Source organism: Serinus canaria, chromosome 8 (assembly GCF_022539315.1).
Source record: "Serinus canaria isolate serCan28SL12 chromosome 8, serCan2020, whole genome shotgun sequence".
NCBI classification, from domain to species: domain Eukaryota; kingdom Metazoa; phylum Chordata; class Aves; order Passeriformes; family Fringillidae; genus Serinus; species Serinus canaria.
In genome coordinates, this window is record NC_066322.1 from 7,911,558 (window position 1) to 7,937,202 (window position 25,645).

The 25,645-nt window shown below is 43.5% G+C and overlaps 1 protein-coding gene across 1 annotated transcript in view; it reads left to right on the plus strand.

Moving 5' to 3' along the window:
- The window catches only part of TRABD2B (TraB domain containing 2B), a 266,051-nt gene that overhangs the window by 126,456 nt on the left and 113,950 nt on the right, over positions 1-25,645 (plus strand). The window contains exon 3 of the mRNA XM_030226458.2: positions 16,803-16,949. Within this exon, the coding sequence (XP_030082318.1) occupies positions 16,803-16,949 (147 nt within the window). The remainder of the gene's footprint in view (positions 1-16,802; positions 16,950-25,645) is intronic.

The window sequence follows — 25,645 nt, forward strand, 5'->3', positions numbered from 1 at the left end:
CACTTGGAATTGTTTGATTTTTCCTCTTTAGACTTCAGGAAGGGAATTTCAGCATTGCTGGAAACCTTCTCAGTCCCACTTCTGAAACCTAAACCTGGTATGAACTATGGGAAGGTGTTTTTGTAGAGCTTCTGTTCTAACCTGGAGAGGGCTGAATTCCATGTGGGGCTTGATCCAAGATCCATAGAAATCAGTCTTAGGATTGCCATATACTTACACAGGAATTGGACCAAAATGCAGAAGTTTCCTATTGCTCTGTCCCATTTATGTGGATTTTAGCCCACTCAATTTGAAAGAGTAATTCATATTATGAAGAACAAACCACTTTTGTTGTGTTTTTATTTGTGTTTGGATTTTTCTGCTTAATAATCTTTCCTTACTGTTACTGACAATGAAACAATGGCTATTACTTTTTTATTGTTTTAATGTGTCACGAGGAGGAAAAGTGATTCAAATATTTGCTAAAGGAAATTTTTCTCATTCAGCTAGAAAGTGGCAAGATTGGTATGAAGGTTGCTCTACTTGAGTACTTGGGAGAAATGAAATGTCCACCATATGAAGACCCATTCCTGTGCAGTGACTGAGGTTTTAGGCCAGAAAGCAGCAATGCTGTGGCAGAAAATGCCATGCTAATTGAAGACAGCTCCCCTCTGTGATGGGCCCTTCCCATCCCTGTGCATCACAGTCCTTTGGGATGTGAGTTCATAAAGCTGTAACGAGTGATTCAATTCATCTTTGTATTCCTGTCAGTCCTGTCACCACCCCCTTGCAAGAGGACACCCGTGGTGGCGCTCCGCTCCTCTGACCCAAGGGGAGGTTCCCAAACCCCATCAGGAAAGCTGACCACAACATATTCTAAACACGAGGCGGGGGAGTAGCATCTGGAATAAACTTTCTGCTGTCGCTGGGTCTCTGGGCTCTTGGCTCGGTTTCTCGTGGCGCGTGGGGGTCGCGGTTGTCGCGTTGATCGTGGCGCGTTTCTCTGGTGTATCGGGGCTATGGTGTATCGTGGGCTTGGGGCGCGGTGGCGGTGGCGAGGGGGCTCGGGGGCTGTCGTTGGCGCGGGGCGCGGCCGGACGGCGCCTGCCGCCTCCGGCCGCCGGTCTCTGCCGGCCGGCGGCCGGCCGGCCGGCCGGCCTGCCGGCCGGCCGGTCCGGCCGCGGCCGGCCGGAGTGCAGCCGCCGGCCGGCCGGACGACCGGCCGGCCGTGAGCCCGGCACAGGCCGCCGGCCTCCGGCGGCGGCCGGCGGCGGCCGCCGGCCGGCCGGCCCGGCCGGCCGGCGAAGGCGGCCAGGACGGACAGGAAGAAGGTACAGATAGGGGGACGGCAGGCAGGCAAGAAGGCAGGCCGGAAGGCCGGACGGCCGGAAGGAAGGCAGGCCTGAAGGGCCGGACGGCTAGCCGTCAGGCCGCCGTAAGTACGACACGTGCCGTCCGGCATGCAGGCCTGAAGGACGGAAGGACGTCCGTCGCCTCCGTCGGAAGGAAGGAGCGCACAGGCGCACCGGAAGACCTGAAGACCGGCCGCACGTCATACCCTAACTCCTTCGACCGTCCTCATACTCACGAAAGAACTCCCGACACGCGACTCCCTCCCCCCTACCTCAACCGCACGCCCTCCCGCCTCTACCTACCGCCGCAGCCCTCAATCCCTCCCTCCCTCCCTCCCTTCCTTCCTCCCTTCCTTCCTCCCTCCCTCCCTCCTTCCTCCTCCTTCCTCCCTCTCCCTCCTCGCTTCCTCCCTGCCTCCCTTTCTCATTGCAAGTCCTTACTGAGACACATGGACAGAGCTCTCATCTGTCTGCAGGCTGAACAGCAGTACAGTTGTAGGGCTGGTTGTGCTAGAAACCTGCCTGACCATGCTTCTAATTCATCCCAAATTAATCTGAAGCCTAAACAACTTTTCTGTATGAGGAAGGGCAAGGGGAAGCATCATGTCTCCAGGATTTGCATCTCAGGGATGAAGTCCTATATGGATTCCTTGAGATTTCCCTTCACATCATCTCTGCCTCATCAGCTTTTTTCACCAAACTTGTAGAAACATAATTGTTTGGGGAGCTGTACCCTGTCCATCACCTGTTGTAAGAACAGGAAATAAATACATGGAACAAAGAGGCTGCAAAACTAATATGGGGACTAATGCAGTCTCATCCCTTCAGGCTTCCACTGCCTCATACGCTTTATTTTCAAGGGTAAAGAAATAGGATGGAAATCATCCACCAGCTGCCTGTGTGATAAATGCCCAGTGATAAAAGTGAGAGGGATCCTTTACATATCCTGTACAAATGTGAACAGTAGCCCCAGAGCCTCCTGCTCAGCCTTTTACTGAGATTCCAGTGTTTAGGGTTTGGATTTTTATTTTCCATCTCGTTGTTCTTACTCAGAAGTAATAAATAATTTAGATCACAGTCATGGAATGTCTCATTTACAGTTAGATATGACCATAAGCCTGTGATAAATGGACTTCAATTGAAATGCCAGTGGTTGGGAGAGCAGCAGGCAGTGGCTGCCACTTGAATCCTACACCATCCACATGTTACAGCTGCAGGGGACCTCATTTTATGGAGAAAATTTAGTGAGGGTTCAGCCTGGCCTCAGAAGCTGCATTTAAGGACCCACACTAAGGAGAAAGGAAAGATGTCTAGGTAAACATGACTGAAGGAAATACCTCCAATGCTCATTAAGGAATTTAAAATTAGATCTCATTTTGTTCCTTCAGTTGATCTTTGTAGTATTTAGCAAAGGCAGGAGCCCCTTATTTCATAGTGTAATCAATGGAGTGGTGGAGCTTGGTACAAATCCATCAGCTTAAAAGAGTTACTACTGGCTTATACCAGTGAAAACCCAGAAAATATCACCTGTAAATAGCTGCTGGAAAGACAAATGTTTGAAAACCTCAAGGATATCGAGTTCTTATTTACACATCTCAATTTCAACCAAGCCAGTATTGGTCTGAGGTGAGTTTTATTGACAAGAACCTGCTCCAGTGAAGCAGGTTTCAATTGTCCTTGCTGACAGCAAAGTGAAGATGTGTCTCTGAGCAGTGGGCTCTGCTGAAGTGTGGGTAGTGGCATTTCTTGAGCCTCTTCAAGGAAATGCTGCTGGGTTTTATGTGCCAAATCCTTACATTTCTCATCTGACCTTGTCATAATCTTCTCATAGAAGGGCTGGGTTGTGCTGCACCACAGACCTGGAAGGGCTCAGCATTGTTCCCTGGCTGCGTGTCTAGTTCAGAATATGAATTTCCAAGTGTACTATTATGAATCTGTCATTGTTATGAGTTAGCATATTAATCAACAAAGTGATGATACTGGGCAGCAAATTATCTAGAATGTAAGACTCAGTGATTCTGTGCTTGTTAAACCAACTGCTGGAGGAGGATGAGCCTGAGCATGGCCTGCTGCAGGACTTCCTGAGCCTGGCATGGCCATTTCCTATTGAATAAATATACTTTCTACTGTTAGCCTTTTTTAATTCAAGCCATGTAAATCTTTTGGGAGGTAGAGGAGAATCCACCAACTGTAGATCTGTTAGAGAAAATAAATAGTCTGTAATCTGTTGCAGCACTTTCACATTGCTTTCCATTTAAAACTGGAAAAAGAAAGAGGCTAAAGACAGTTTATTCCTGTTATTTTTCCCCTGATTTGATTCATTCTTTCCTTGCATGTGTGGGTGGGTTAAGGTTTTTGTCTTGCTTTGTTTAGCAGTTTTTTATGACCTACATTCTGATGTGCTGCAGCTCACAGGCTGTGAGGCTGGAGCAATGTTTTAATTTCTGTTTGTAACTGAAACAGGTTGTAAGTGGGTAGGTTATAATTTAGAGAGTAGGTGGAAGATATTGAAACTATATGTTTGATAAATCTAAAAAATGTCCACTGACCACAGTTCTATGTAGGAGGAGATGTCCTTCCCATCCCTCTCCTCCTCTCATTTCCAAATAGTTTTGCAGAGCAGCTTTGACTAAAGCTTTGCTGAGCTGAAAGTGCCACAGCCTGGGATGATAATAAAAAAGGATGCATGCTGTTATAAACACTCAATTATTTTCCTTCTTTCTTGTGGAGTTGCTATTAAGCCAGGAGGTTCAGAAGTTCAAAAATATAAAGGAATAATTTGTACAAGAAAAGAAAGGAGTCTATTTCACAAGCTATTGATGCTTCCACAGGGAATTAGCAGTAGCTGTTAGAGTAGCTGGGGTCATACAGAGTGGCCATGCATTCTGCTCCCACTTAGGAAACCCCTAATTTTTAACTTTTTCACAGCCACAAGCTTACGTTTCTGGCAATGAAAAGTGGGGGGAATATTTGTGGAGCTCTTATTAAAAAAATAAACTTCAAATGATGATTGACTCCACTTTTATGTCTCTAGAATGGGGCCTATAAATCTCAACAGTTTTCAATGGCTACTTGTTCTTTTTGGTTGGTGACAACTTTTATTTTAAGCAAGCTCAGTGCTTAAATTAACCCTTGTGTTGACTCAAGCCTCCTTGTTTGTCTTTGTTTTGCCTCCCACGGATGGAGGAAAGCTTAGCATATGGTAACAGATGCATTCCCATTTCATGCTTGACATGAAATGTGCTCATCAGTGAGTCCCTGGGAAAGGGAGCATCCAGACTTCAGGAGATTTGCTTCCAAAGAAAGCACTGAGCTCACAGTTACTGAGAGTCCTCTCTCAGTCTTGACACTGGACTTCTGATAGGTAGATGAGCACTGAGAGTTTAATTTATTTAAGCACAGATATTCAGATTCACATGGGGGCACTCAGACTTCCAGTCCCACCCAGTATGGATGGGTTCTGGCACTCCTCCTTTGTCTTTCTTTTAATAGCAACTACAGGGACACGGCTGTCCAGTGCTCTCTGGATCTTCCCTGTGTTTAGAATGAAATTCAACCTTTGCTACCTAGGAAGGAAACAGGATTCATAGGAATCTCAGGCAGCATCAGCCACTGGATTTGCCAGAAGACACAACTGAAAAATGGTTTGCTGAGGGCCCTGTGATGTCCATCAGCCTTCAAGTCTCCCTCACAGGTATGCAGGCCCTGGGAGCCAGGAACACGCGTATCCCAGTGCCTGCCTGTGTGTGGCCAGCCAAATTTGGAAGCTCTATCTTATATCTTTCTGTCAGTGACCTGTTATACAGTCCTGGGGCCTAATGCTTGTGTCAACAGGAGGTTAGGTTTCATGGCATCCTGAGCAAAGCAAGAATGTCCTGGCTTATATTTGTCTCCCCAGGAGAGGAAGAGGGTGGGAGAAAAGCATTCAGCAGCTACTAGGCAATCTTCTGCCATCTCTTGACAGGTAGTGATATAAATCAGAGCCTTGAGTGGGCTCTGCTTAGATCCCTATCAGCCATGATTAATTCAGTGCTATAGGTGGAAGGATAAACGTGGCTTCCTGTAATCTTAATTGTTTCCACCAGCCTTTGAACCGATGCATCCATCTGGTAGCATTTAGTTGTGAATACAAAGGGTCAAACTCTGCCCACGACTGCAGAGTAGGCAGCAGGCCCAGTTCTGAAGAATGCCAGTTCCAGCTAGGAGCTGGTCTCTTGGTCAGGCAGTGTAACAGAGGCAAGGGCACTTACTTCAGTCCTCTATAGCTGGCTTGCAGTATCATCTGGAAACTTTCAGGTGCCAGAGCATCTAAATTTATTAGCTAAGAGGCTGGAAAAAGGGCCTTAAGAAGTCTAGGGCTGGGCTGGAGCTTTCATTCCATGCTACAGCACATCTGCTCTGCCATTCCCAATGCTCCTATGAAAAGTCCAAAGAGAAGACAATGGGACTGCTTTTCTTGAGCAACTTCCATTGTAATTGAAAGGGATTTTGTGGATCTTTTCAGATCCTACTATCTTCTTGCATCAGGAATCCTTCCCCTCCTCTCAAGACTTTAATGGCTCTGGTCTGTAATCTTTGCAAGTTGCTGGCTCCTACACTCATCCATATACCTTCAGAGCTCTCTATGAGGCTTGGCTTCACTCTGACATTCTTGTGTACAAAGCATTCCCATGATAATAGCTTGAAAAATGCCATGCTGGTTTTGTCCCCTCTTTAACATTGCAGTATACCTGTGGGAAATTCTGAAAAGGGCAACAGTCTTGCTGTGTTTGGTGGAGGGGGCGTGTTTTGAAAGCAGAAAGATCTCTGGCAAATGCAGCCTGCAAGGAACAGAACCAGCTTATTTCAGCTGACAGCTCTGGAGAAAACCAGCATTGCTAAGTTTCAAGTCAGTGTGGGTAGACACTAATAAGAAAATGTAGGGCTAACAATTCGGAGGGAATAGTTTATTGCTTTTTGGTTAATCCCTTTTCAGTTTCTATCAGCGTAGAAAGAGCAGAGCTCACGGTCATTTGTGCCCAAAGCAAAATGTGATGAAAACAGGCAAACTAAAGTGTAATTTAGCTTCCTAAAAGCAAAGAGGAGAGGTCACCCCATCAGAAAAAAAAGAGTCAGAATTTGCAATTTAAACAAGACTCCACAAAGTCTTTGTCTTAGTAATGCTTCTATCCTAATGTTTTGAATCCAGTAAGTTCTAGTTACCAGAGCTTAGTAAAGCCATGTTTCCTGAGCAACTTCTTTTGCAATCTATTCAGTTTTTGCCTCTCTATATAAACTCTGACATTTTTCTCAGATGTGTTCATTGTTTGTGCCTTCACTGAATAATTCCAGAGCTTCACCTCATCTCTAAGCGGTCCAGAACATTTGCTACTCAAAATCCAAGCTAAGTTTCTTAGAATTTTATAGTTATATTTTAAATTTGAGGAACAATTAAATGGAAAGCATAGCTGCATGTGCACAAAATATAAACAGAGGGCAAAATTCCCTGCCAAGTGAATTAGTAAAGGATGGTTGGGGCAACTTAATCTGATCAACTCCCATCTGCAAAGAAATTGGCCTATAAAGCCACCTGAACCTACTCCCCATCCTACCTGGTTTAGGGAAGGTAAAAAGATCCAGAGCAGGGAAGAAGTGCACATCAGATATTATCTTCAAAATGAGCTGATCCCCCACAGGTTTTGGAGGATGTAATTTCCTACCCCTTGCACCATCCCCATCTCCTCCTCTGGGACGTGTGGGCAGGATTTCAATGGGTGCCAGTCATCAGGACAATGCTAAATTACACCAGATGAGCCTCCCTGTACTTGTTGGAGTCAGCCTTAGGAAGTGAGGTCAAACCTGGAAGTAATCCTCTGTGTTCTGCTCAGTACCCACACCACCGCTTTGGGATTTTTCCTTGGACATGTTCCCTTCTTTCCTGTTGAATAGTGGACTGAAGCCTCTGATCTCCAGTCCCACTCTCGTGGTTGTGCAAAAGGCTGTTATCCATCCATATTATTCAGGGCAAGATCAAAGACATTTGCTTTTGGGAGTTGCTTTTTCTCCCTTTGGGGTCTTTAGGACTTGTCTGAGCTGTGTCCTCATGTTCAATGCCTTCAGTGGCTGTAGAATTTCTGGGAATCTTCCTGGTGAAGCACAGCTGGGGAGGGAAAAACCTGCTGGACATTTATGGAGTGTTTCAGGGGTTGGCAGCATGTAATTGCTTAGTTGTGGGTGTATTTACAGAGCATCAGTATTAAACAGGCAAGGAAAAAGGGCGGGGGGGGGAAGAAGGAGTTTATTTGGCTCAAATTCTGTGAGTGCATGTAAGGAGTGAGGAGATGCTGCTAAAGGGGCAGAAGGTGAACCTGAGGCAGATCTCTATCAGGTATTCTCTCTGCTGCTTATGTGCATAGACCAGAATGGTGCCTGAAACAGTATTAATTACTCTTTTTGGTATTTGTTTATGTGAGGAAATATCCCACCTTCAGTAATATATGAAGCTGTGCAAAGAATATTCTTCTACATCCTTTCTTAGTTGGTAGAAAAAAAGTAAAATGAAAGTGTTACTTGAATGAAGTGCTTTCTTCAGAATTTGCCAATTTAAATAAATGTTTTGCATCAGCATCTGGTTCCTGGCTCTGTCCAGGAGAGGAGGAATCTGAGAACACTCTTCTTGGTTTTTTAGCAGCATGTCCTCACTGGTAGTTGATTTCATAGGTGTTCTCTGACTGGAGTGGAGACTGGATAGGGTAGGCTTAAAAAACCTTCAAGCAAAAAAATCTTTTAGTTCCAATAATAATAAAAATATGGTTGTCTTTCAAGAGACAGCTATAACCTCCTATAATTCATAAACAGGAGCATTAGATTGAGGGACCCAATATATAGTAGAAAATAAAGTGTCTGAATTTATCATTCTGACTTTGAAAGCTAACAGAGAAGTTTGTTGCAAATAATTAATTTTATAATTATCTTCTGGTTTGGCAACTCGACTGTGAATAGATTGCGGTTCCCTTGAAGCTATTTGTTAGCTGAATTTATTTGCTAAATAATTGATGTAAATATCTCAGTGAATAGTAAGTAATTATTCTTGGCCTCTGCTTAATTTGAAGGCAAATGCTTGGCTGCAAGTAGATGATATTAGAAATCTGAGCTGCTGTGATTTGATGGGTAGGTCACCTTCTTTCCCTGGCTAACTGAATTTTAAGTAATTTTTATGTAGACTGCACCAGGCCTGCAACACTCTGGAGGGGAGCACCAGCTTCAACCATTTTCATGCTTTGATGCAGCAGCTCCAGGAGAGGGAGGCAGCACGAGGGGTGAGCACTGCCCATCATCTGTGCTTTACAAGGTCTGCGCTGATACCCTGACCCTGAGGATTTAACTTTGGATTCCCAGGACAAAGAGGGGCTGTCCTGGTAGGGCCACCCAGGGACCTCTGTGCCCTGTAACAGCTGGCACAGATAGGGTCCCATAATCTGTCCTGGTTAAGGGCATAGATTTGCTTCCCTTCCTGATGGGCTGTGATTTACTCTCCAGGATAGATGCATATTGAAATTGGCACCTGCTTGTGCTGATACCCCAGGCTGGGAATTGGAAATTCAGGACAGAAAGATCTGTGTCCCCTCCAGCCGTTCCTGCTGCAGGAGCAGCAGTTTGGAAAGGAGCCGTGCTGGCATCGTGAGGTGTTAAGCTGGGATGGCTGAAGGAGTTAATCTGCTGCCTCACTGTAATATAATAGAAAGAAAAACATGCCTGTGGGGCTAGTCCATTTTACTATGTAGTTTCAGCTGGTAATTAAAAAGCAACAGTTCAAAATTAAGCAGTAATATGAATAAACCCCAAATTAAATATACCCAGGACAGGTTGCATTTTTCAGTGGGTGGATGCTTAGCATATCATGAAAGTAGACTTTAAAAAAAAATGTCTCAGGCTGGGTGTCTAAAGCTGGGAGTTCCCCAAACCACCCCAGAGCTTTGCTTTTCTCCGTGAGGGTGCCCCTTTCGTTGCAGCTCACTCGTCACCGGGGCCAACTGGTCTGCTCCACTCAGGGCATGTTCCCACATTCCTTCTGTTACAGTGGAGACAAAAAAAGAAAAATCAAAACCCCAGAAGGGCCCGGTAACAATTTTACTTGTGAGCTGAGCGCAAACGTGGTTTCAGGTTCTTGGGAAGGATTTCATGTGCCCCCTCTGAAGGTGAAGGGACAATGTGCCCATTTAAGGTGGAGAAAAGTGATCATGGGCGCTGCCCTTCGGGCGTCCTGCCAGGCTTCCATTTGGGAGTGAAATTGCTGAGCAAAGCTGCAGGCTGAGAGCTCCTCTCTGCGTAGAGCAGGCAGATGGCTGCTCTTCAGAGGAGTGGTGCGACCAAGCACGGGGATAATTTTGAGGTGAAGGCATGGAGAGCAGGGAGGTGGGTGGGAAGGAGTGATAGGAGAAGAGGTATTTTCATCCACAAGGTCCCCAACTGGCAGATTTCCAGAAGATGGGAAGTGTTGTCTGAGAAAAGTTCACACTCTGCTCACCTCATTTCTTACATGCTTTCCCAAAGTATCTGCTACCAGACACTTTTGGGGGATGTTGGGCTTATCTGAGCTGACTGTTTTTGTTTCAGTGACACCTTTGAGCAGCGTGCTGCAGACACTGCAGCACCTCTGCTGGAACACTGCTCTTCTCCAGAAACCTCCTCACAAACTTCCAGTGCCCACAGATCTTTTGTGTTACATGGAGGGGGGGGGGTGTTTGGGGCAGGGTTCCCTGACACTGAGGCAGCATTTGGACTTTCTGAATACAAGGGGTTTTGCTCTTGTCTAGTAAGTGATGAGGTACCCCCAGAACAAGAATGACAAAGTGGAGCTGGAGGCCAAGCAGGGCTTGCTGGGTGGTGGCACTGGGGGAAATTGTGGGGACCCAGAGGTGTGCAGGAGCCAGGCTGGCAGCCAGCCCAGGGCAGCAGCAGATGGGCAGCACCAGAGAGGCAGCAGGGCTCTGTCCAGTTTGTCCCACTGGAACATTTCCTGCTTTGTCTGGCTGAGAAAGGTCTCTGCCTTCCTCTGTACCTTTGGGTTTCACATGATCCAGGGCTGCTGCTTTAGGCTTCCAGTGTCACACAGTCCATCTCCTTTCTCTTCATGGAGTTGGGTCCATTCACACCAATTGAGCACTCCAGCCTTTTGCCCTCACAATGGTCTTTCTTATACCTTTTATGGGTTGTTTAAAATCAAACCTAGTTACCAGGTACTCAGCCCTGGAAGACCTGTTACTGCTTCATCACAAATTAACATGAAGAGTGTAAAGAAAGAAGCTGAAGCAAGTTACGCCATCATGTCTGACTTGATTTAAACTAACGAGATTTTTAGGTTACTGGTCAGCATTTCATATGCAGCATTTTGTTGTCTAGTATGTCCTTTCTTTAAGTCATATAACTGAATAGCTGAGGTAAGTTCTAAGAAGGAGGAATATGCTTTAGAACCAGTCTGAGTTCCACCTTCCTGCAAGAAGGAAGAGTGCTCTCTCGTGCCAGGACAGAAATTAATTCCATGTCTTTGTTGTCTTAATGGCCTTGTGCAAGACAAGACGTGCATCTAAGAGCCCAAACTGTTGCTGTCTTGCCTGCTCTATCACATAACCCACCAGATCCCCAAACTGCTGCTCTCCAGGGTCTCACTGAGCCCTGTGCCTGCCCCAGCCCTACTGAAGACAGGAACTTGGAGCAGAAGCAATAGTGTAGTAGGGCCAGCCCAGGGAATGTCATCAACCAGGAGACTCCTTTTGTGGCTTGGGGAACTTAAGGCTGAGAGAATGGGGGTCTCATGCACTCTGCAGTGTTTGATGTGTAGAAATTTTCTGTTGGTTATTGATTCAAACAAAACGCAGCAAAAATAAAATAAAAAAGCAAAATTACTTTCACCTGTGCAAGTTTATCATGGGATGTCTGCATTAGGAGAAAAGTCAGGAGGCTAAAGTCAAGCTGTTGGAGTCGACTTCAGCTGGAACTTTGGGCATATAGGGCTGAAAACTGGGGCCTCAACATCCCTGCAGCTTTCCCAGCATCAAGAAAACCAATCTTAGTCCAGTGGCTGGACATCAGTAGCGTGACTGCTCTGCCCTGGGCCATGCCCCTGTGTCACTGTCGTGGCCGAGCCCTAGGATGGGTGGTGGTTTGGGGTTTCTCCAAGCACCTCAGTCAGATTCAAACTGGTTTATTAAACTGGTTAATTGGCAGTTTGAAAGGGAGGGGGAAAGCAAGGTCCCTGGGTCTCCCTGGTCAGTGCCAAGCCGCAGACTGTTAACTACTCCTGCCTTTCAGAAGCAATAACTGCGGATTTGGGGAACATATGGAACTAACTAGCCGAAAGGCTTTTATGAGCAGCTTTAACAGGGAGCACGGTTTGGGAGTAGAAATTCCAGTGGATGAGTTAATAGTTTCACTTTCCTTAGCTGTCCCTTTATAGGAAAAACAACAACAAAGCTGGGCACGTTCCTCCCACAGCCCCAGCTGTACAATGTGCCAATGCATCCAGGATTTCGTTTGGACACTGGGGGAGTCCTTTAGTAGATCCCCCAGGACCTGTTTTTCCAGAGCTATTTCCTGATGCTGACCTCATTAGGTGAGTTTCACAGCTCACTAATTCCTAGCAATAGCACAAGAGATTCAAGGAAAGGGGAAACCCGTCTTCTGGAAACCAATGGAACTGAACAGATTTGGGCAAGCACTTTTATTGCTTTTCATTAATCTGGAAAATCAGGGACTTGCATTTTTCTTTCTTCTATTCCTCCCCCAAGTAACTATTTTGACCTGAAACTGTGTATTTGATTTTCTGTTTGATCACAGATTAAGATAACTAAGAAAGGAGAATCCCTGCAGAACTGTATATACCTCAATCTTTATGTTGCAGTTTGTTTTGAACCAAGTAGGGGAGTGGGTATTTCTTTTCTGGAATTGCAGTCTTGGCACTGACAGGATACAGTCACTCAAACACTTCCAGTAATGCTTATTTAGTGTTTGCATTGTGGTGGCATGTGTCCAAAAGAGAGAGCAAAGGAAAACAATAAGTTGACTGCTCAAGAGCTGACATCATAGTGTGAAATTTAAGTACTTGTTTTTGTGGTATTGTTATTAATCATGGGTCTGTGCAGGGGTCATCCTGTAATTCCAGCTACTGGAGTCCTGTGAATGCAAAGCTTGGCCTGAGAGTTTTCCTAGGGTTGCCTTTCATCTTCAAGTCTCCTGTATAGCAAACACACCAGAAGAACACAGCTCCAATTTGTCTTAAGTTTAACTAAAAAAGTGTTTCTTGTGTTGTAATTCCTGAATTTGTTGTCTGTTTTATTAGCAATATATTTCATAGGAAGGTTTGGGACTACTCAAGCATTTTATCTGTGAATAAGGTTTTCCTTGTCTTATTTTACAGCTGCTTATTAGATGTTCCCACAAAGCTTTTTTTTTTTTCCCCATTGCAGCATTATTTGTGGCTTTAGTTAGAAAAATCGAAGAGGTGGACCTGGCAACCTTTCCACTTGATTCCACAAGCCCATTCCAAATACACATTTATTCACTTCCCCCCCTCTTTAAAAAGGTGGCAGTGGTTCTCTAGATCTGTTTCTGTAGATTAGATTTACTTCCCTAAAAACCAATTCTCAATAAATTATCACATAAAATCAAACCTCCAACCTCACCAATGTGTTTGCAAAACAATAATCAAATTGTCCCAAGGACAACTGCTGATAACAACACTTCTGGGCAGTGCCAGCCTCAAGACCTTAGGACCCACTGCAGTTATGTCTGCCTGTTTTATGTGTGGTTTGGAGGTTTTATAATCCTCCATCTTTTTGAAGGTGAAAGTTAAACACCATAAACATTTAAGTTGATTTATATGGGAGGTTTGCTTTTGTAACCCCTTCCTTCTGTAATCCAGAAGCATGGAGAGGGGGAATACTGTGTGAGTGTCAAGGTGATCAGTAAAGCTATTAGTGAAGATCTTCACTGGTCCAGCCCCTTTTCTTTGAGAGGTCCAAAGGCTGTGCAAAACAACTCCAAAAATGTCTGGACCAGTGGTCCCTGGGACTGTGAGGACTAGTAAGACCCACTCCCACTGACAGTAAAACAGGACTGCCCTGAGGGCTGAACTGGTGTCTCCAAATAAAATCTCTGTGTTGGGGGAATGACACCACCCAGATTAAAAGGCTGGTCAATCACAAGCAGTGGGGCCAGAGACAGACATGCAAAAATGTCTTCAAAGCACTCCAGAGTGAGCACCATAAATTCTCTGAATAAAAATGCACTTCCCAAGAGCCAAAGTCATAACTTCCCATTGCTTCCCAGAACAAATCCTGTCTGCTCTGTTTATTAGGTGGGACTGTGTATAGGCAGTCACTCTAAGTGTGTTTATTTTGAACTCATCAGTTGTTCAGTAATCTCAGGCAGCTCTGGGAGATTTAACTCAGATAGAGGATTAGGCTGGGGGTCGTGGGGTCGGTGATATTAAGATAGAGAGAAGGGAAGGAAACAGCATTGTTTTTATGGCATTATCTGAACAGTAAGGAAAAATAAATTTGGGTTTTAAGCTGGCTTTAAGCTGACTCTGAAGGAAATGGTCCCCAAATCCAGCCAGGAAGCAGGCGACTGTGATGAGTCTCCGCTTCTCTTTAAATTTGTTTTGAGCCACCCAACCAAAATCCATGGTGGTTATGGCTTGATTAAGCAAGAAATGAGAACATTTTAGAAATTCTCTAGAAATAAGTTAATTCCATATTCAAGTGTTCAAGTTTCTGATTTTAGCTTTCCTCCTAAAATAAAATCTCTGGAGTAGCTTTTGGGGCAGAAGTTTGAACCGAGTGCTGAGTTCCCTGCAGTGACAACAGCGTGCTGGATGGTGGTTTCAGCTGGTGGCCAGCATCACCTCTAGGTTCCAAAGCTGCTCTGAGGCAGAAAGCAGGGAAATGAATGTCCTGGCACCAATGAAATCATGGGGGGGCCATCTGCCAAAAACTGCAAAATAATTCATTCTCTCTCATTTGGAATCTTTGGTGTCTTATAAGAAGTGAATTGGTACGGTGAACTTCTCTGCAGGCTGATTTTTGAGGAACACATAGACAATTTTCTTCAAGATTTCTAACCCCCTGTAAATGAGACTGAAATAATGTAATAGGTTCCAAACTTATTCATAAGAGAAAGACCCACAGCATTAATGCACAGGACTGATTTCCCCAGAATAACAACAACAACAACAAAAAGAGTGAGAGAGAGAGAAAGGGGGGAAAAGGCATTGGAAGTAAAGTATGTAAGGATTTGTTTATTTCCTTCTTAATATTTTATCATAAAACACACAGTCTTGCCTCAGGGCTTGGTGGTTTGTATATGTGTGTGTGCCTGTGTGTATACATATTTTTGTATATAAAAATCCAGTATCATCCATTGTTTAAAAAATCAAAAATGAGAAGGATTTTGCTAAAAGCATTTTGGGAAAACCTCTGCTCTCATTTTTCCTGTCAGTGTTTTTCTAAGCTTTTATTTTTATTAGTCAAAATGTTTAGAATCTCCAGGAAATCCTGGGATGAACCATTTCCTCTTCAAGCTGTAGCCCTTAGGGGAAAAAGAAAAAAGCTCAGATGCTTTCAAACGTTAGAAATTTTTCAAACTGTGTTTTTTGCATATTTTTTAAATTAGGGAAAAACTAAGTTAGGAAGATGCTTAACTTCAAGCTGTGGTCCTGGGAAAGCTTGATCTCTTTGTAGAAAAGCATGAAGAGACCCTTAGATCTGGGCAAGGAAATCTTTTAGGCTTGACTCTTAATGGAGAGCCGATTGCCAAACTGAGGTATAACAGGTTCAGTTGAAAGACCATCTTTTTTTTTTTTAAAGTAAATTAAAAAGTAGCATTTGCTTTTACTCAACCCAATTTGTGTATGTTAGTTAGCATGTAACAGCTTTTTATTGAGGCTGTTAGTGATCTGGACATCCTTTGTTATTATTAATATCACTAACATAATCAATGTTATTATTAATAATTAAATATCTGATACGCTTTTTTTATATACATGAGATTTTGCAACTTCCTTTCCTTCACCTTCAGATAAACTTCAATGGGAATCATAATTTTAAACTAAGAAAAACTTCCATCCTGCAAATACATATGTAAATTGCTGATTTTAAACTCCTCTTGGGTTCACTCCTTGAAGTGGGTTCAGTTGTTAAAATTTAAGAAAGTAAGAATTCGGGTCCCAGACTGGAGCTCAGCAGGAATTACCTTGCTCAGATTTTGAGATGATTGTTATTCTCTGGGAAGAATGGGGCACTGCTGTTATAAATGAGAAAACCTTAAAAAGTGGTGAAATATGAGACTGAGGGATGCAGGAGTCTTTTGATAAAAAATGACACATCAATATAATTTTTCAGAAGCCTGAATTCGCCATCACCACATTCCACTTTATTTTAGGAAAAGTGTGTTTGTTTATTTATATAGTTCATGACAGAAGTCTTCACTGCTGTTCTTCTGATTTATTCATCTACTTTTTATCAAGTTTCTTCAGAAAGTTCTTGGAAAGCAGAACATGTAAAGCCCAGACTTGGTGGTACAGTAACTGGTATATATTACTCCCACAGGCTGTCACAAATCTAAAAAGATTTTGGTAGTTCATGTGAAACTTAGTGGTCCTTTTTTAATGTGATTTTATTTGTTTTTTTTGCTTCTGGGGTGTGGGGAGTTTTTTGTGGCAGGAGGCTTTTTGTTTGTTTGCTTGGGGTTTTTTTAGGCTTTCTTTGGTCAATTCAAGGGGGAAAAAAATTCTAATATTTAAGGATTTATTTTTCTTTTGGTTACCCAAATTTACACAGTAAATAGTGCTTCTGCTTTTTTGGGGTTTTTTTCAGGTTTGGGTTGGAGATACTGGACCAGTCTGCTGGGACAGTATTACAGATCTCTATCTCTCTTCTTTCTTTGCAAATGGGTGGGTGAAGGAAGAAAGACAAAAGGAGGGAGACTAATAACGAATTTCCTAAAGTTTCTGTTATTACAAGCCTGCACAAAGTTCCAATACAACACCTTTGACTTCAGAAGTTCAGAAGATTTTGGGTTTTTTTCTCGAAAACCTTTCAACTGAGTTTGGGCTTTGGATTTAAACTAGGGTACAGAAGACAGTCAGAAGCACTAGACCTTTCCTCATTTAGGGGAGTTTCCATTCCAGTGTCTGTCTTTAAGCAAATTAACCAGCACAGAGAGCCCAAGAGTTCTGAGACTGTGACCTCTGAGCAATATGTATCTGTTGTGAAGTTGTACTCTATGGAGAATATTATAGGGTCTTGCAGCACCTGAATGCTTTTCCATTTGGGAATGCCTAAAGACCATCCCTTGTTACTGTGGGCCAGAATGGATAAAGGGAATAGACTTCAAGTGCAGGAAAGTCTTTCAAAGTTTTGTCCTTTAGTCTTTGTTGTTTTGATCCCTACTATATTTAACTTTTTCTCTTTTTTCCTGCCTGTGTTTCTGCAGGTGCTGTTTGCTCTAAACCAGACTCTGCTCCAACACGAAAGCCTTCGAGCAGGGAGTTTGCAGGCCCCTTACACCACTGAGGATCTCATCAAGCACTACAACTGTGGAGACCTGAATGCTGTGATATTCAACCATGACACTTCTCAGGTGAGCAGAATTGTTCCAGATGGGCCAGAGAATTGAGGAAAAATCAGCTGCTTTAATAGCAATATCCCAGTCATCACTTCATATTCTGATCCCTCTTTCCCCTCTTCCTTTTAATGCCCTGTGTTTTCTTTCCACACGTGCCTCATTTGCCTGGTGAGAGAGTGGAATTTCCCTGGTTTTGCTCAGGCTCTGGGGAATCATAGAATGGTTTAGGTTCAAAAAGACCTCCAAGATCATTGAGTTAACTGCTAAGCCAGCACTGCCAAGTGCACAGCTAAACCGTGTGTCCAAGCACCACATCCACACATCTTTTAAATACCTCCTGGGATGGTAACTCCAACGCTTCTTTGAGCAGCCTGTTCCAATGCTTGACAGCCCTTCTGATGAATAAATTTTTCCTAATGTCCAATCCAAACCTCCCCTAGTGCCACTTGAGGCTATTTCCTCTTGTCCTATTGCTTGCTACTAGGAACAAGGAATGGACTGCCTGGAAAACTTTCCAAGGGATGTTCTTGAAAAAAGGCTAATTCTGGATGTTTGGGGCTGTTGAAGGCAGACTCCTCATTAAGGGTGGAGAGGGAATCTTTGTAATGTTTGAGCATATATATGAAGAGGAAGTGGACCTTATGTAAATACTCTGTAAAGTAAATAACCTCTCAAACATGTCATAATTCAATAATTCTGTGTGTGTTTCAGACAGCCCTTCAGTCTCTGTTTATCTTAGTTATCCAAAGCTATTAAAAACTCTCAAGGGAGCAGAAATCTGCTTTCCAGACCAGTTTGATGCTTCATGGCAAACTGAGATTCCTCTTTCTCCTTTCCAGTTAATTCTATGAAAACTTGGTCTTTGGATGTCATCTCCAACACCTCCTGCTTTTGATCAGTATTCCCAGATTCCAGTCTCTGGTGCAGTGACTCACTTGGGGCAAACCTGTGTAAATTTGACAGCCACACTATTGTATGTCTTTTGCCAGTGAAAGAATTAAATCATTATAGAAGTCCATGATAGCAAATGCAAGTCAAGGAGAGCTATGTGACTTCCAGGGAGAACTGAGACAAGGTAAGGTCAGTCTGTGGATTGGGGCAGAGGTCTCTCAGACATTTTTATCTTGCCATCACTATCTTGGATTGCACAGGGCTCTGTGGGTCACTTGTTTCTCACCAGAACAGCTGGTCAAGCAAGTGGGGCCCCAACATGGGATAAAACCCCTTTGGTGTCCCTGTAAACTCAGTCCTAGAAAATGAAGCATTGTTTTAGCATGACTGAGCAGGACATACCAGGGTGGTTAACGTGGCAGCACTGAAACACAAGAATGTGTCACACCAAAGCTGCTAGAGCTGTTCATTCTGGTCAGCTTTGCACTGAAAAGTAAGGGGAAAAAGCAACTTGGATAGGAATATGTCTTTAAAGATGGGGAATATGAGTTGGAAAAGGTAGAAAGCTCATTAATTTAGAGGTTCCTGGAGAAGTCAGTGATTATAACTGTTTGTGAAATTTTGAGGCACAGCACACATGATAATCAAGGAATTAACAAACAAGATGTAGTGGAATATTTGCTATGGATGCTATAAATGACTGCTGGTAGTCAAACCTTTGAAGACAGTCCTGGTGTCACGTTTTAATCTCCACCAGTCTAATCTCTCCTAATAAGTAAAGCCTTTGTCCCTAAGATGAGTTGTGGTCATTCACAGCAGTTGCAGGGACTCACAGACACCTCTGATTTATTGACACATTGTCCTATAACAGACCTGTGGGTTAGACTTGAGGGGAGCCGTTTGCTGTAAAAACTTCTTTATTCCTGCAAATTATTGGATTAAGTGTGAGTTTCAAAACAGTGTTAAAGACAGAAGAAAGAAGCCAACAACCAGTCAGAGTTCAAGCACTGGTGTTAGTCATGGTCCCAGAGTGCATGCAGTTGATGGAGATTATAACGCTTACAGGCCATGGAAAATTAAAATCCCTCTATGTATACTGGTCCCTGCAGAACTCTAAATATTCAGTGCAGTGCTGTTGGCTAAAGAGTTTTTTTGTTTGGTAGTGTTTTTATAAACCAGCTCTATACCATTTATTTTAACTGCAAGCAGAACAAAATAGAAAATTAAAATGTAAAATAAACTCCCTATTCAAGTCAGGGTTTGCCAGTTGGGGTCATTCCAAAGTTTGTTCTCTGTGGTTTTTTGCAAGGATGAAAGACTCTGTCATGGAGAGTTTTTGCCATTTGGTTACCAAATTAGATTAGCCTGACTCAGATATTACACATGAAAGATTCCCTGTGGGATCTCTCTCTGGAGACATTCAATGGAGGCACAGGGATTTATCATGAGCTGAGTCTGTTGCAGTTCAGGGCAGGTACCCATGACAGTCTTGGGATAAGAGTGCCACAGTGATTTTTGAAGGTGTGTCCCTTCTTCCATGATATCCAGCTGCTGGCCCAGCTCTTTAGAGGCCTGATAAGAGTTGAAGCTGGTATTGTTAACACAATGTTGAAATATCTCGTAGAAGGGAACAAAAGATCAGGAATGGGGTTGTAAGAATCAACACCCATGTGAATGCTGGAGGCCAGGGAATTCAGCTCCATCTGGAGCAGCTCAGGAGAACTGCAGAAGGATGGGACTCACTCTTTGAGACTAATTTGGGGTGCTGTTTAAGGTTATTCATGCCTGCTTGTCCCTTGAGGGTTATCAGGAGCTGCAGAATACAGGTAAACTGTCCAGCAGCTGGCTCAGTTCAGAGCTGATGGCTGAGGTGGCTGTAATGAACTGGGAAGGAGGTGACAAAGCTCAAGGTCACTGTGGGGACAGTGGCAGGGAGAGGGAGAGTATTTATGTGGGTGCAGTAACTTCCTAAATGCCTCCAGTGTGACTCTTCAGAGATGAAGCAGCTTCCATAGCTGTCTGCAAGATGCTGAGGTGCCTTTAGTGCAAAAATCATCTTGGAGCTGAAAGGACCAGAAGAGGAAATACCAGCACTGTTGACCTGATGTGTGACAGATAAGTTCCTTGAGCCTCTTCAGCCTCCCAAAGAGAGTTTGGGAAGCGTGAGGTTTCCTGCACATTCCTGAGTCCTGCAGCATTTGGGAGGAAAGGGCAGAGTCCTTCTGGGACCAAGACTGTGCACAGATAGGATGGTGCTGGTAGGAAAGCTGAAGGAAAGGCACCTCCTAGTCCAGAGGAGGTTTTAGGTCACAGGACATCTCCTTTGTCACCCATGGGTAGGGACAGGACTACCCCAGGGAGATGCTGCTCACCTTGGTCTTGGGAAGTGCAGCTTAGCCAGGGTGCCCAGAATGAAGGGGTGTGAGCAGGGCCCCAAGTCCCTGACTCTTTCCTTTCTCAGAGCCATCAGCCCTGATGAGAGTGGAGGGGTAAACAAATCCTTCTCAGTTTCAGTGGGTTTTTTACATTTTATTTTAATTAAGAACAGTGAAGGAGGAAACACCTCTGCTTTCCTGTGGTTATACTGCATTCATCATTTCTCTCCCTCTCCATTTTTTTAAACTTTGTTTGCAAGCAGCATTTTTCCAAATGTAAAAATCCTTATTCAAACTTAGTAAAATTTTATGGGGGTGAGTCCAATAAGACTATGACCCAAAAGTGCAGTAGGAAACATCTCTCTTTTTTCAATAGCCTTCTTCAAACACTGGATTCTCTTGTGACTTTTGCAATCAAGAGGCTTATGTTGAGGCTTCTGGGCAGAGAGTCAAAATGATACCAAAGAGAAAATATTCTAAGCTAAAGATAGGATGGGTGTATTTTCTGCTCTTTCTCCAGACTGTTTTTCCCCTTGAAGAAGTCAGTTTCTTTCTCTGCTTTTGTAAATGTTTCCTAAAAGGAAAAATGGATTGGATTGGATTAGATCAGTAGTTTTAACTTCTGTATTCTGTCTGAAGCTCTCACTAGGGAATTGAGGTCAGTGTGTTCAGAAGTATTAAAATGCAAAAAATGTGTTAGTTCAAAGTTAGAAAATTATCTGTCTCCAGATGAACCTTTTTTTACCTGAGACAGCTGAGAAATTGCCTAATGACCCGAAGCCTCTATGGAGAAAAAGTAGCATGCAGAACAATTTATTGTGTGGCGTTTTTTTGCACCAGTTACTTCCTGTGGCCAGTTTTGAGCTATTCAGTTTTTAAGGACAGTTCTGTGAAGCAAATTCATCTTTGCCAGCATTGAATTAGCTTGTTCTATGTTTCCTTGTACCCCTATGTACTCTTTGTTAAGAGGAAAATTGAAAATCCAAGGCTTAGATTTTTGTCCTTCAGCCTTTCCCAAAAATTGTGGCTGTGGTCTCCAGCTATTGTCTCTCATCTTCTGTCCCCAGTGATTCTCCTGATCTGAGGAGAGGATCCTGTCCCAGGAGAAGATGGTTTTTCCTTTCTCATTGCTGATCTGGCCTGTCAGAGACCTGCATCTTTGCTGATCCCTTTGTAGACAATTTCTACTGGCCCAATTACCCAGATTTCATACTTATTATTTGCCTGTCTTATTTAGGGTAAACAGCATGGGGCAAGAGTCATACCTGACACTTCCAAAGCATCCTTCATCCAGGGAGCCTTTATGGTTTGTGTGTTAGGTTGTATTGAGAGTCTGCTGAAGGAAAGGAGAATTATTTCCATGCCTTCAGCAGACTCTGTATTCATCCAGCAGGCCCAGCCATCACTGGATATCAAAGTGAATAAATCAAGTGAGTGACTAACCCATTTTACAGGCTTTGTGCTCAGCTCAGCATAAAGACCTTCTCATTGACAGCAGGTGTAAGGTTTTGACTTCATCCCACACACTTAAACAAGCTGTGCAGTGAAGTTGTTTCGTGGTCACCACAGCTTGCAGACAGCTCTCAACCCCTTTCAGGTGCTGTGCCTCCTCCTTCAAGCTGTGTCCACCAGAAACAACCAAGAGTTTTGGATACCTTGGATGGCATTGAATGATGCCATCCATATCTCAAGTTGTCTCTGCAGTTTGAAATGCCCTGCGTGGATTTAGTGTGTTGCCTTCTGAAAAGCATATGATGATCTTGATAACATGACATTAGAGATCCATAAACTAAGCCCGTGTCAGGATCAGCCTCCCTAAACTAAAGAAGATGATGTTTAGTGCCTTACTTCACAAGCACTTGCTGTTTATAAATCACCAGGTTGTGTTACATACCCCTTTAAAAATGTTATCATTCTTCACTGAGACCTGTCCTTTAAAATTTAAGGGTCCTGATAATTCTAATTACATCATTAACTTGCCCCATTGTCATTTTGGATAAAATACAACTGGATTTCTGGCTCACTTCTCAAATCAATGAGAGCTATCTGTGGAATGCTCCAGCTTCAGTAACTGCAGAAACACACAGCTGAGACCATTAGGTGGAGTGTTGAATGACAAGCAGACCTAATTTGTCCAAGGAATGGAGTTTTATCTAGGGCAGAGGAAGATAAATCCATGAACTGAAGGCACAGCTATTGTAATGCAAAGCTCTGGAACCATCTTATCGTTCTCAGCCCTAACAAAGTGCAGGCGAACTGGCACAGCCTCTCATTCTTCCAGGGAAAATGATTGTGGGCTTTCCAGAAAAGCCAGTGCAAGGCTGTCTCCAGCACCAGGGGAGCCATCCCACGAGTTTCCCATTGTGAGTCCAGGCAGAGGGTGTGTCACACCTCAGGGGTGTTTGTCAGGAGGACACTGATGGCAGTCCTGATGCCAAGTGACACCAGTGCCCAGTGCTGCCTGTGCCCACAACCAGCAGAGCCTGTCCCTCACCTTCTGCTCTCTGGAGATGCTGCTGCAGAGGAGCTGCCTTTCCATAGCTCAGAAGAGCTCTTGCTCTGCTGTGGTGGGATCATAATTTCTTTCCACTTGCACCTGAGTTATAGCTCCATGTTTTGGTACACTGGGAACATTTGGAAGTGAATGAAAAAACAGGAGTGTAGCCAAAATTTTCAGAGTCTAATTTTCATATTATGTCAGAACAGGATTCCAGATTGGAGCAATATTGTATTTTGGCTTATGTCTTACAGAAAATTGGTTGCAGATCCAGATTGAGAGTGAAGTCTACTTGTTGATGACAGTGCTGGGGAAAACATTGCAAAGATTGGTTTTTTATTAATAATCTGGAACATGCCCAGATAATTTTCATGCTACAGGTTTTGAAAATAGGTTGTTCTTGCTTGAAAATTTTCATGACATCTTTGCATTTGGAGTTGTTTTACCTTGGAAGTACTTTCCCTCCTCTTTCCATGAAGAAAGCAATGTGAGAGAAGAGAGAGTCATGGAGAAATTGGAACAGGACATTAAAAACATAAGATTTTTCTTTCAGACTGCTGCATTATTAGAAAAAGAACATATTCACCTACAGAAAAGGGCTGATTTACATTAAAATATTTAGGGATTGTTGACTACCTGTATTTATTAGTAGGGGATTAGACTCTAAATGAGTATGAAAGAGTGATTGCTAAAAAATATTTGGAGTTGAAGGTGCTGCTTTCTGGGCAGTGCTGTATGTTTGCTGTAAAGCATTTACTTTCCCTTCTTTTTAAAGAGCTGGTTTATGAAGTGTTTTTTGGAAATACTTGTTAAAGAGAAATGAAAAAGCCTTGTTAGTATTTTAAATAGTATCTTGTTGGTTGAATGTACAAAGTGCTTTTTCTTCTTGTTTTATCTAGAAGTTATATTTGCTCCTCGTTATGACTGTGAGGTGGAGAAAAGGGGGACAAGAGGGCAGCTTGGTTGGTTTGGCAGGGCTTGGCAGGATTAGTGTTAGACATTATTGAAAGGACTGTGTTCTTGGGTACCCCTGGACTCAACATTTCCTCACCTGACACTGTTAGTGTGCATTACCAAATGGTGAGTGCCATAGATTAGGTATCTCCAGTGTAAACTGGTAGAGCTCTCTGATGGTGACTTCAGACATAGATCTTCTAAGCCCAAGGCTTGTAGAGTTCCACTAGCTTGGATGCAAAGAAATCCATTTCAGAGGTAACTTAATCTGAATTATTCCTTATTTTTCTCCTCACTGGTCTTGTTCCACTCCTAAAGGCCTTCTTGGAGATGTTCTCCATGGGACCCCCATCTTAAAGAAAGTTAAAGTCAGTTCAAAAGCTATCATCAGTTTGTTTCAGATGCCAGCATAACTAGAAAGCTGGTTGGACTGGGAGAAGCCTGGACTTTCTCCAGGACCAAACTGCAGAGCCACCTCTGCAGGGCACTCCCTTGAGGGTCAGCTCCAGAGGTCCCATGTCCAGCCCAGCTGCTGTGGTGTTATGAACCAGATTTCTGCTCCTTGCTAAGTTATGTGATATTGTGCAAATCATATATTTTGAATCAGACTTGCCTCAGGTTAAACTAATATTGCAAATTTCACATACACATTCGAGCTTTCCGTAGAATCTCACTAAACAGGGATGGAAAGAAACTCATTGCAGAGCCCTGAACAATACATATCCAAGACAGCCAAACCTGAGTTTGTACCCACTACTAACCAACTGTTTTCCCACTGTGCAACAGAAGACAAAATGAAAAATACCTTTGGAAAAAGAATTGTAGTTCTTTAATAAACCAACCCCAAACCCAAACCTTCTGGCCCATTTTTTTCACTTTATTGCCCTGCTTTGCCCTTTGATCAGTGTCTTTACTTGGGTGTCATGGTAATATAATAGGTGATGGTTTTAGTGTCTGAACAGAAAAAAAATATATTCTTTGTCAAAGAAAAGAAAGCATTTGGAAGGGAAATAGAAAAGAAATAGAAAAACTTGAACTTTTCCATATGTTTGCAAGCTCATGAAAGCTGGCCTCAAAAAAATCCCAATGTTAAAAGGATGTCAAGTGTGGCAGGAGTATCATTAGGTTGTTAAGATCTACCCTCCCTTCTGAAACCCAAACCTTTATTTGCATATACTGCAGGCTTGTCATCCTTAGTCAATTAATGAGCAGGTCCCCATAATCTGGTCCTAAATATACTCCACATAGTTGGGTGAAGCTTGCAGAAAGGGGGCTGGAATCATTGTTCTGACTCTGTTTTGTTAAGATTTCTTTAATCAAAACATTCATTCAGATAGAGAGGCCGGCTGCATATTTTGGCATCACGACCAAGGGGGAGCAGGGACGGAGTTGGGGTTGGGAGGGAGGCCTTGGAGGAGGGGTTGGTGTTGCTTGCTTCTTCTTTTCCTTTTTTTTCCCCAAGTGCTTGGAAAGCAGCTATTTAACTGGTGTGGAAAAACAAATAGAAAACATACATGGAGGTCATGACTTCTCAGGGATTTGTTGAAAGTCTTTTTTAACAGGGATAGAAGTATCACCCCCCAAGCTGTGAGAGAGTGAGATGCACAGCCCATCCCTGTGGCCTATCTGCCTTTTTTTTTTTTTTTAAACATGGTTTCTTTTGGCCCAAATGGACAGAGGAGGTAGAACTACACAGGACACACAGCTGTTGTCTGACCAAGTGCCACCTGGAAGAAGAGCCCTGGCAGGATGGGTTTGGTGCTCCCAGGGAGGGTGTCCATGCAGGTGCAGCGAGGGCTGAAACTGCAGATACAAGGGTGTCCAAGGGCTGCAGCCCACCCTGCCTGCAGGCAGCTTTACACTCAGGCCAGCAATGACTCCTGCAGCTTTTGTGTCACCTGCAGAGCTGGTTTTTGAATCGTTCACTGTCCATAGAGACTTCACTGGCATTCAGCCTGCTCTTCCCCTCCACATCTTCTCCTATTTGTAATTTT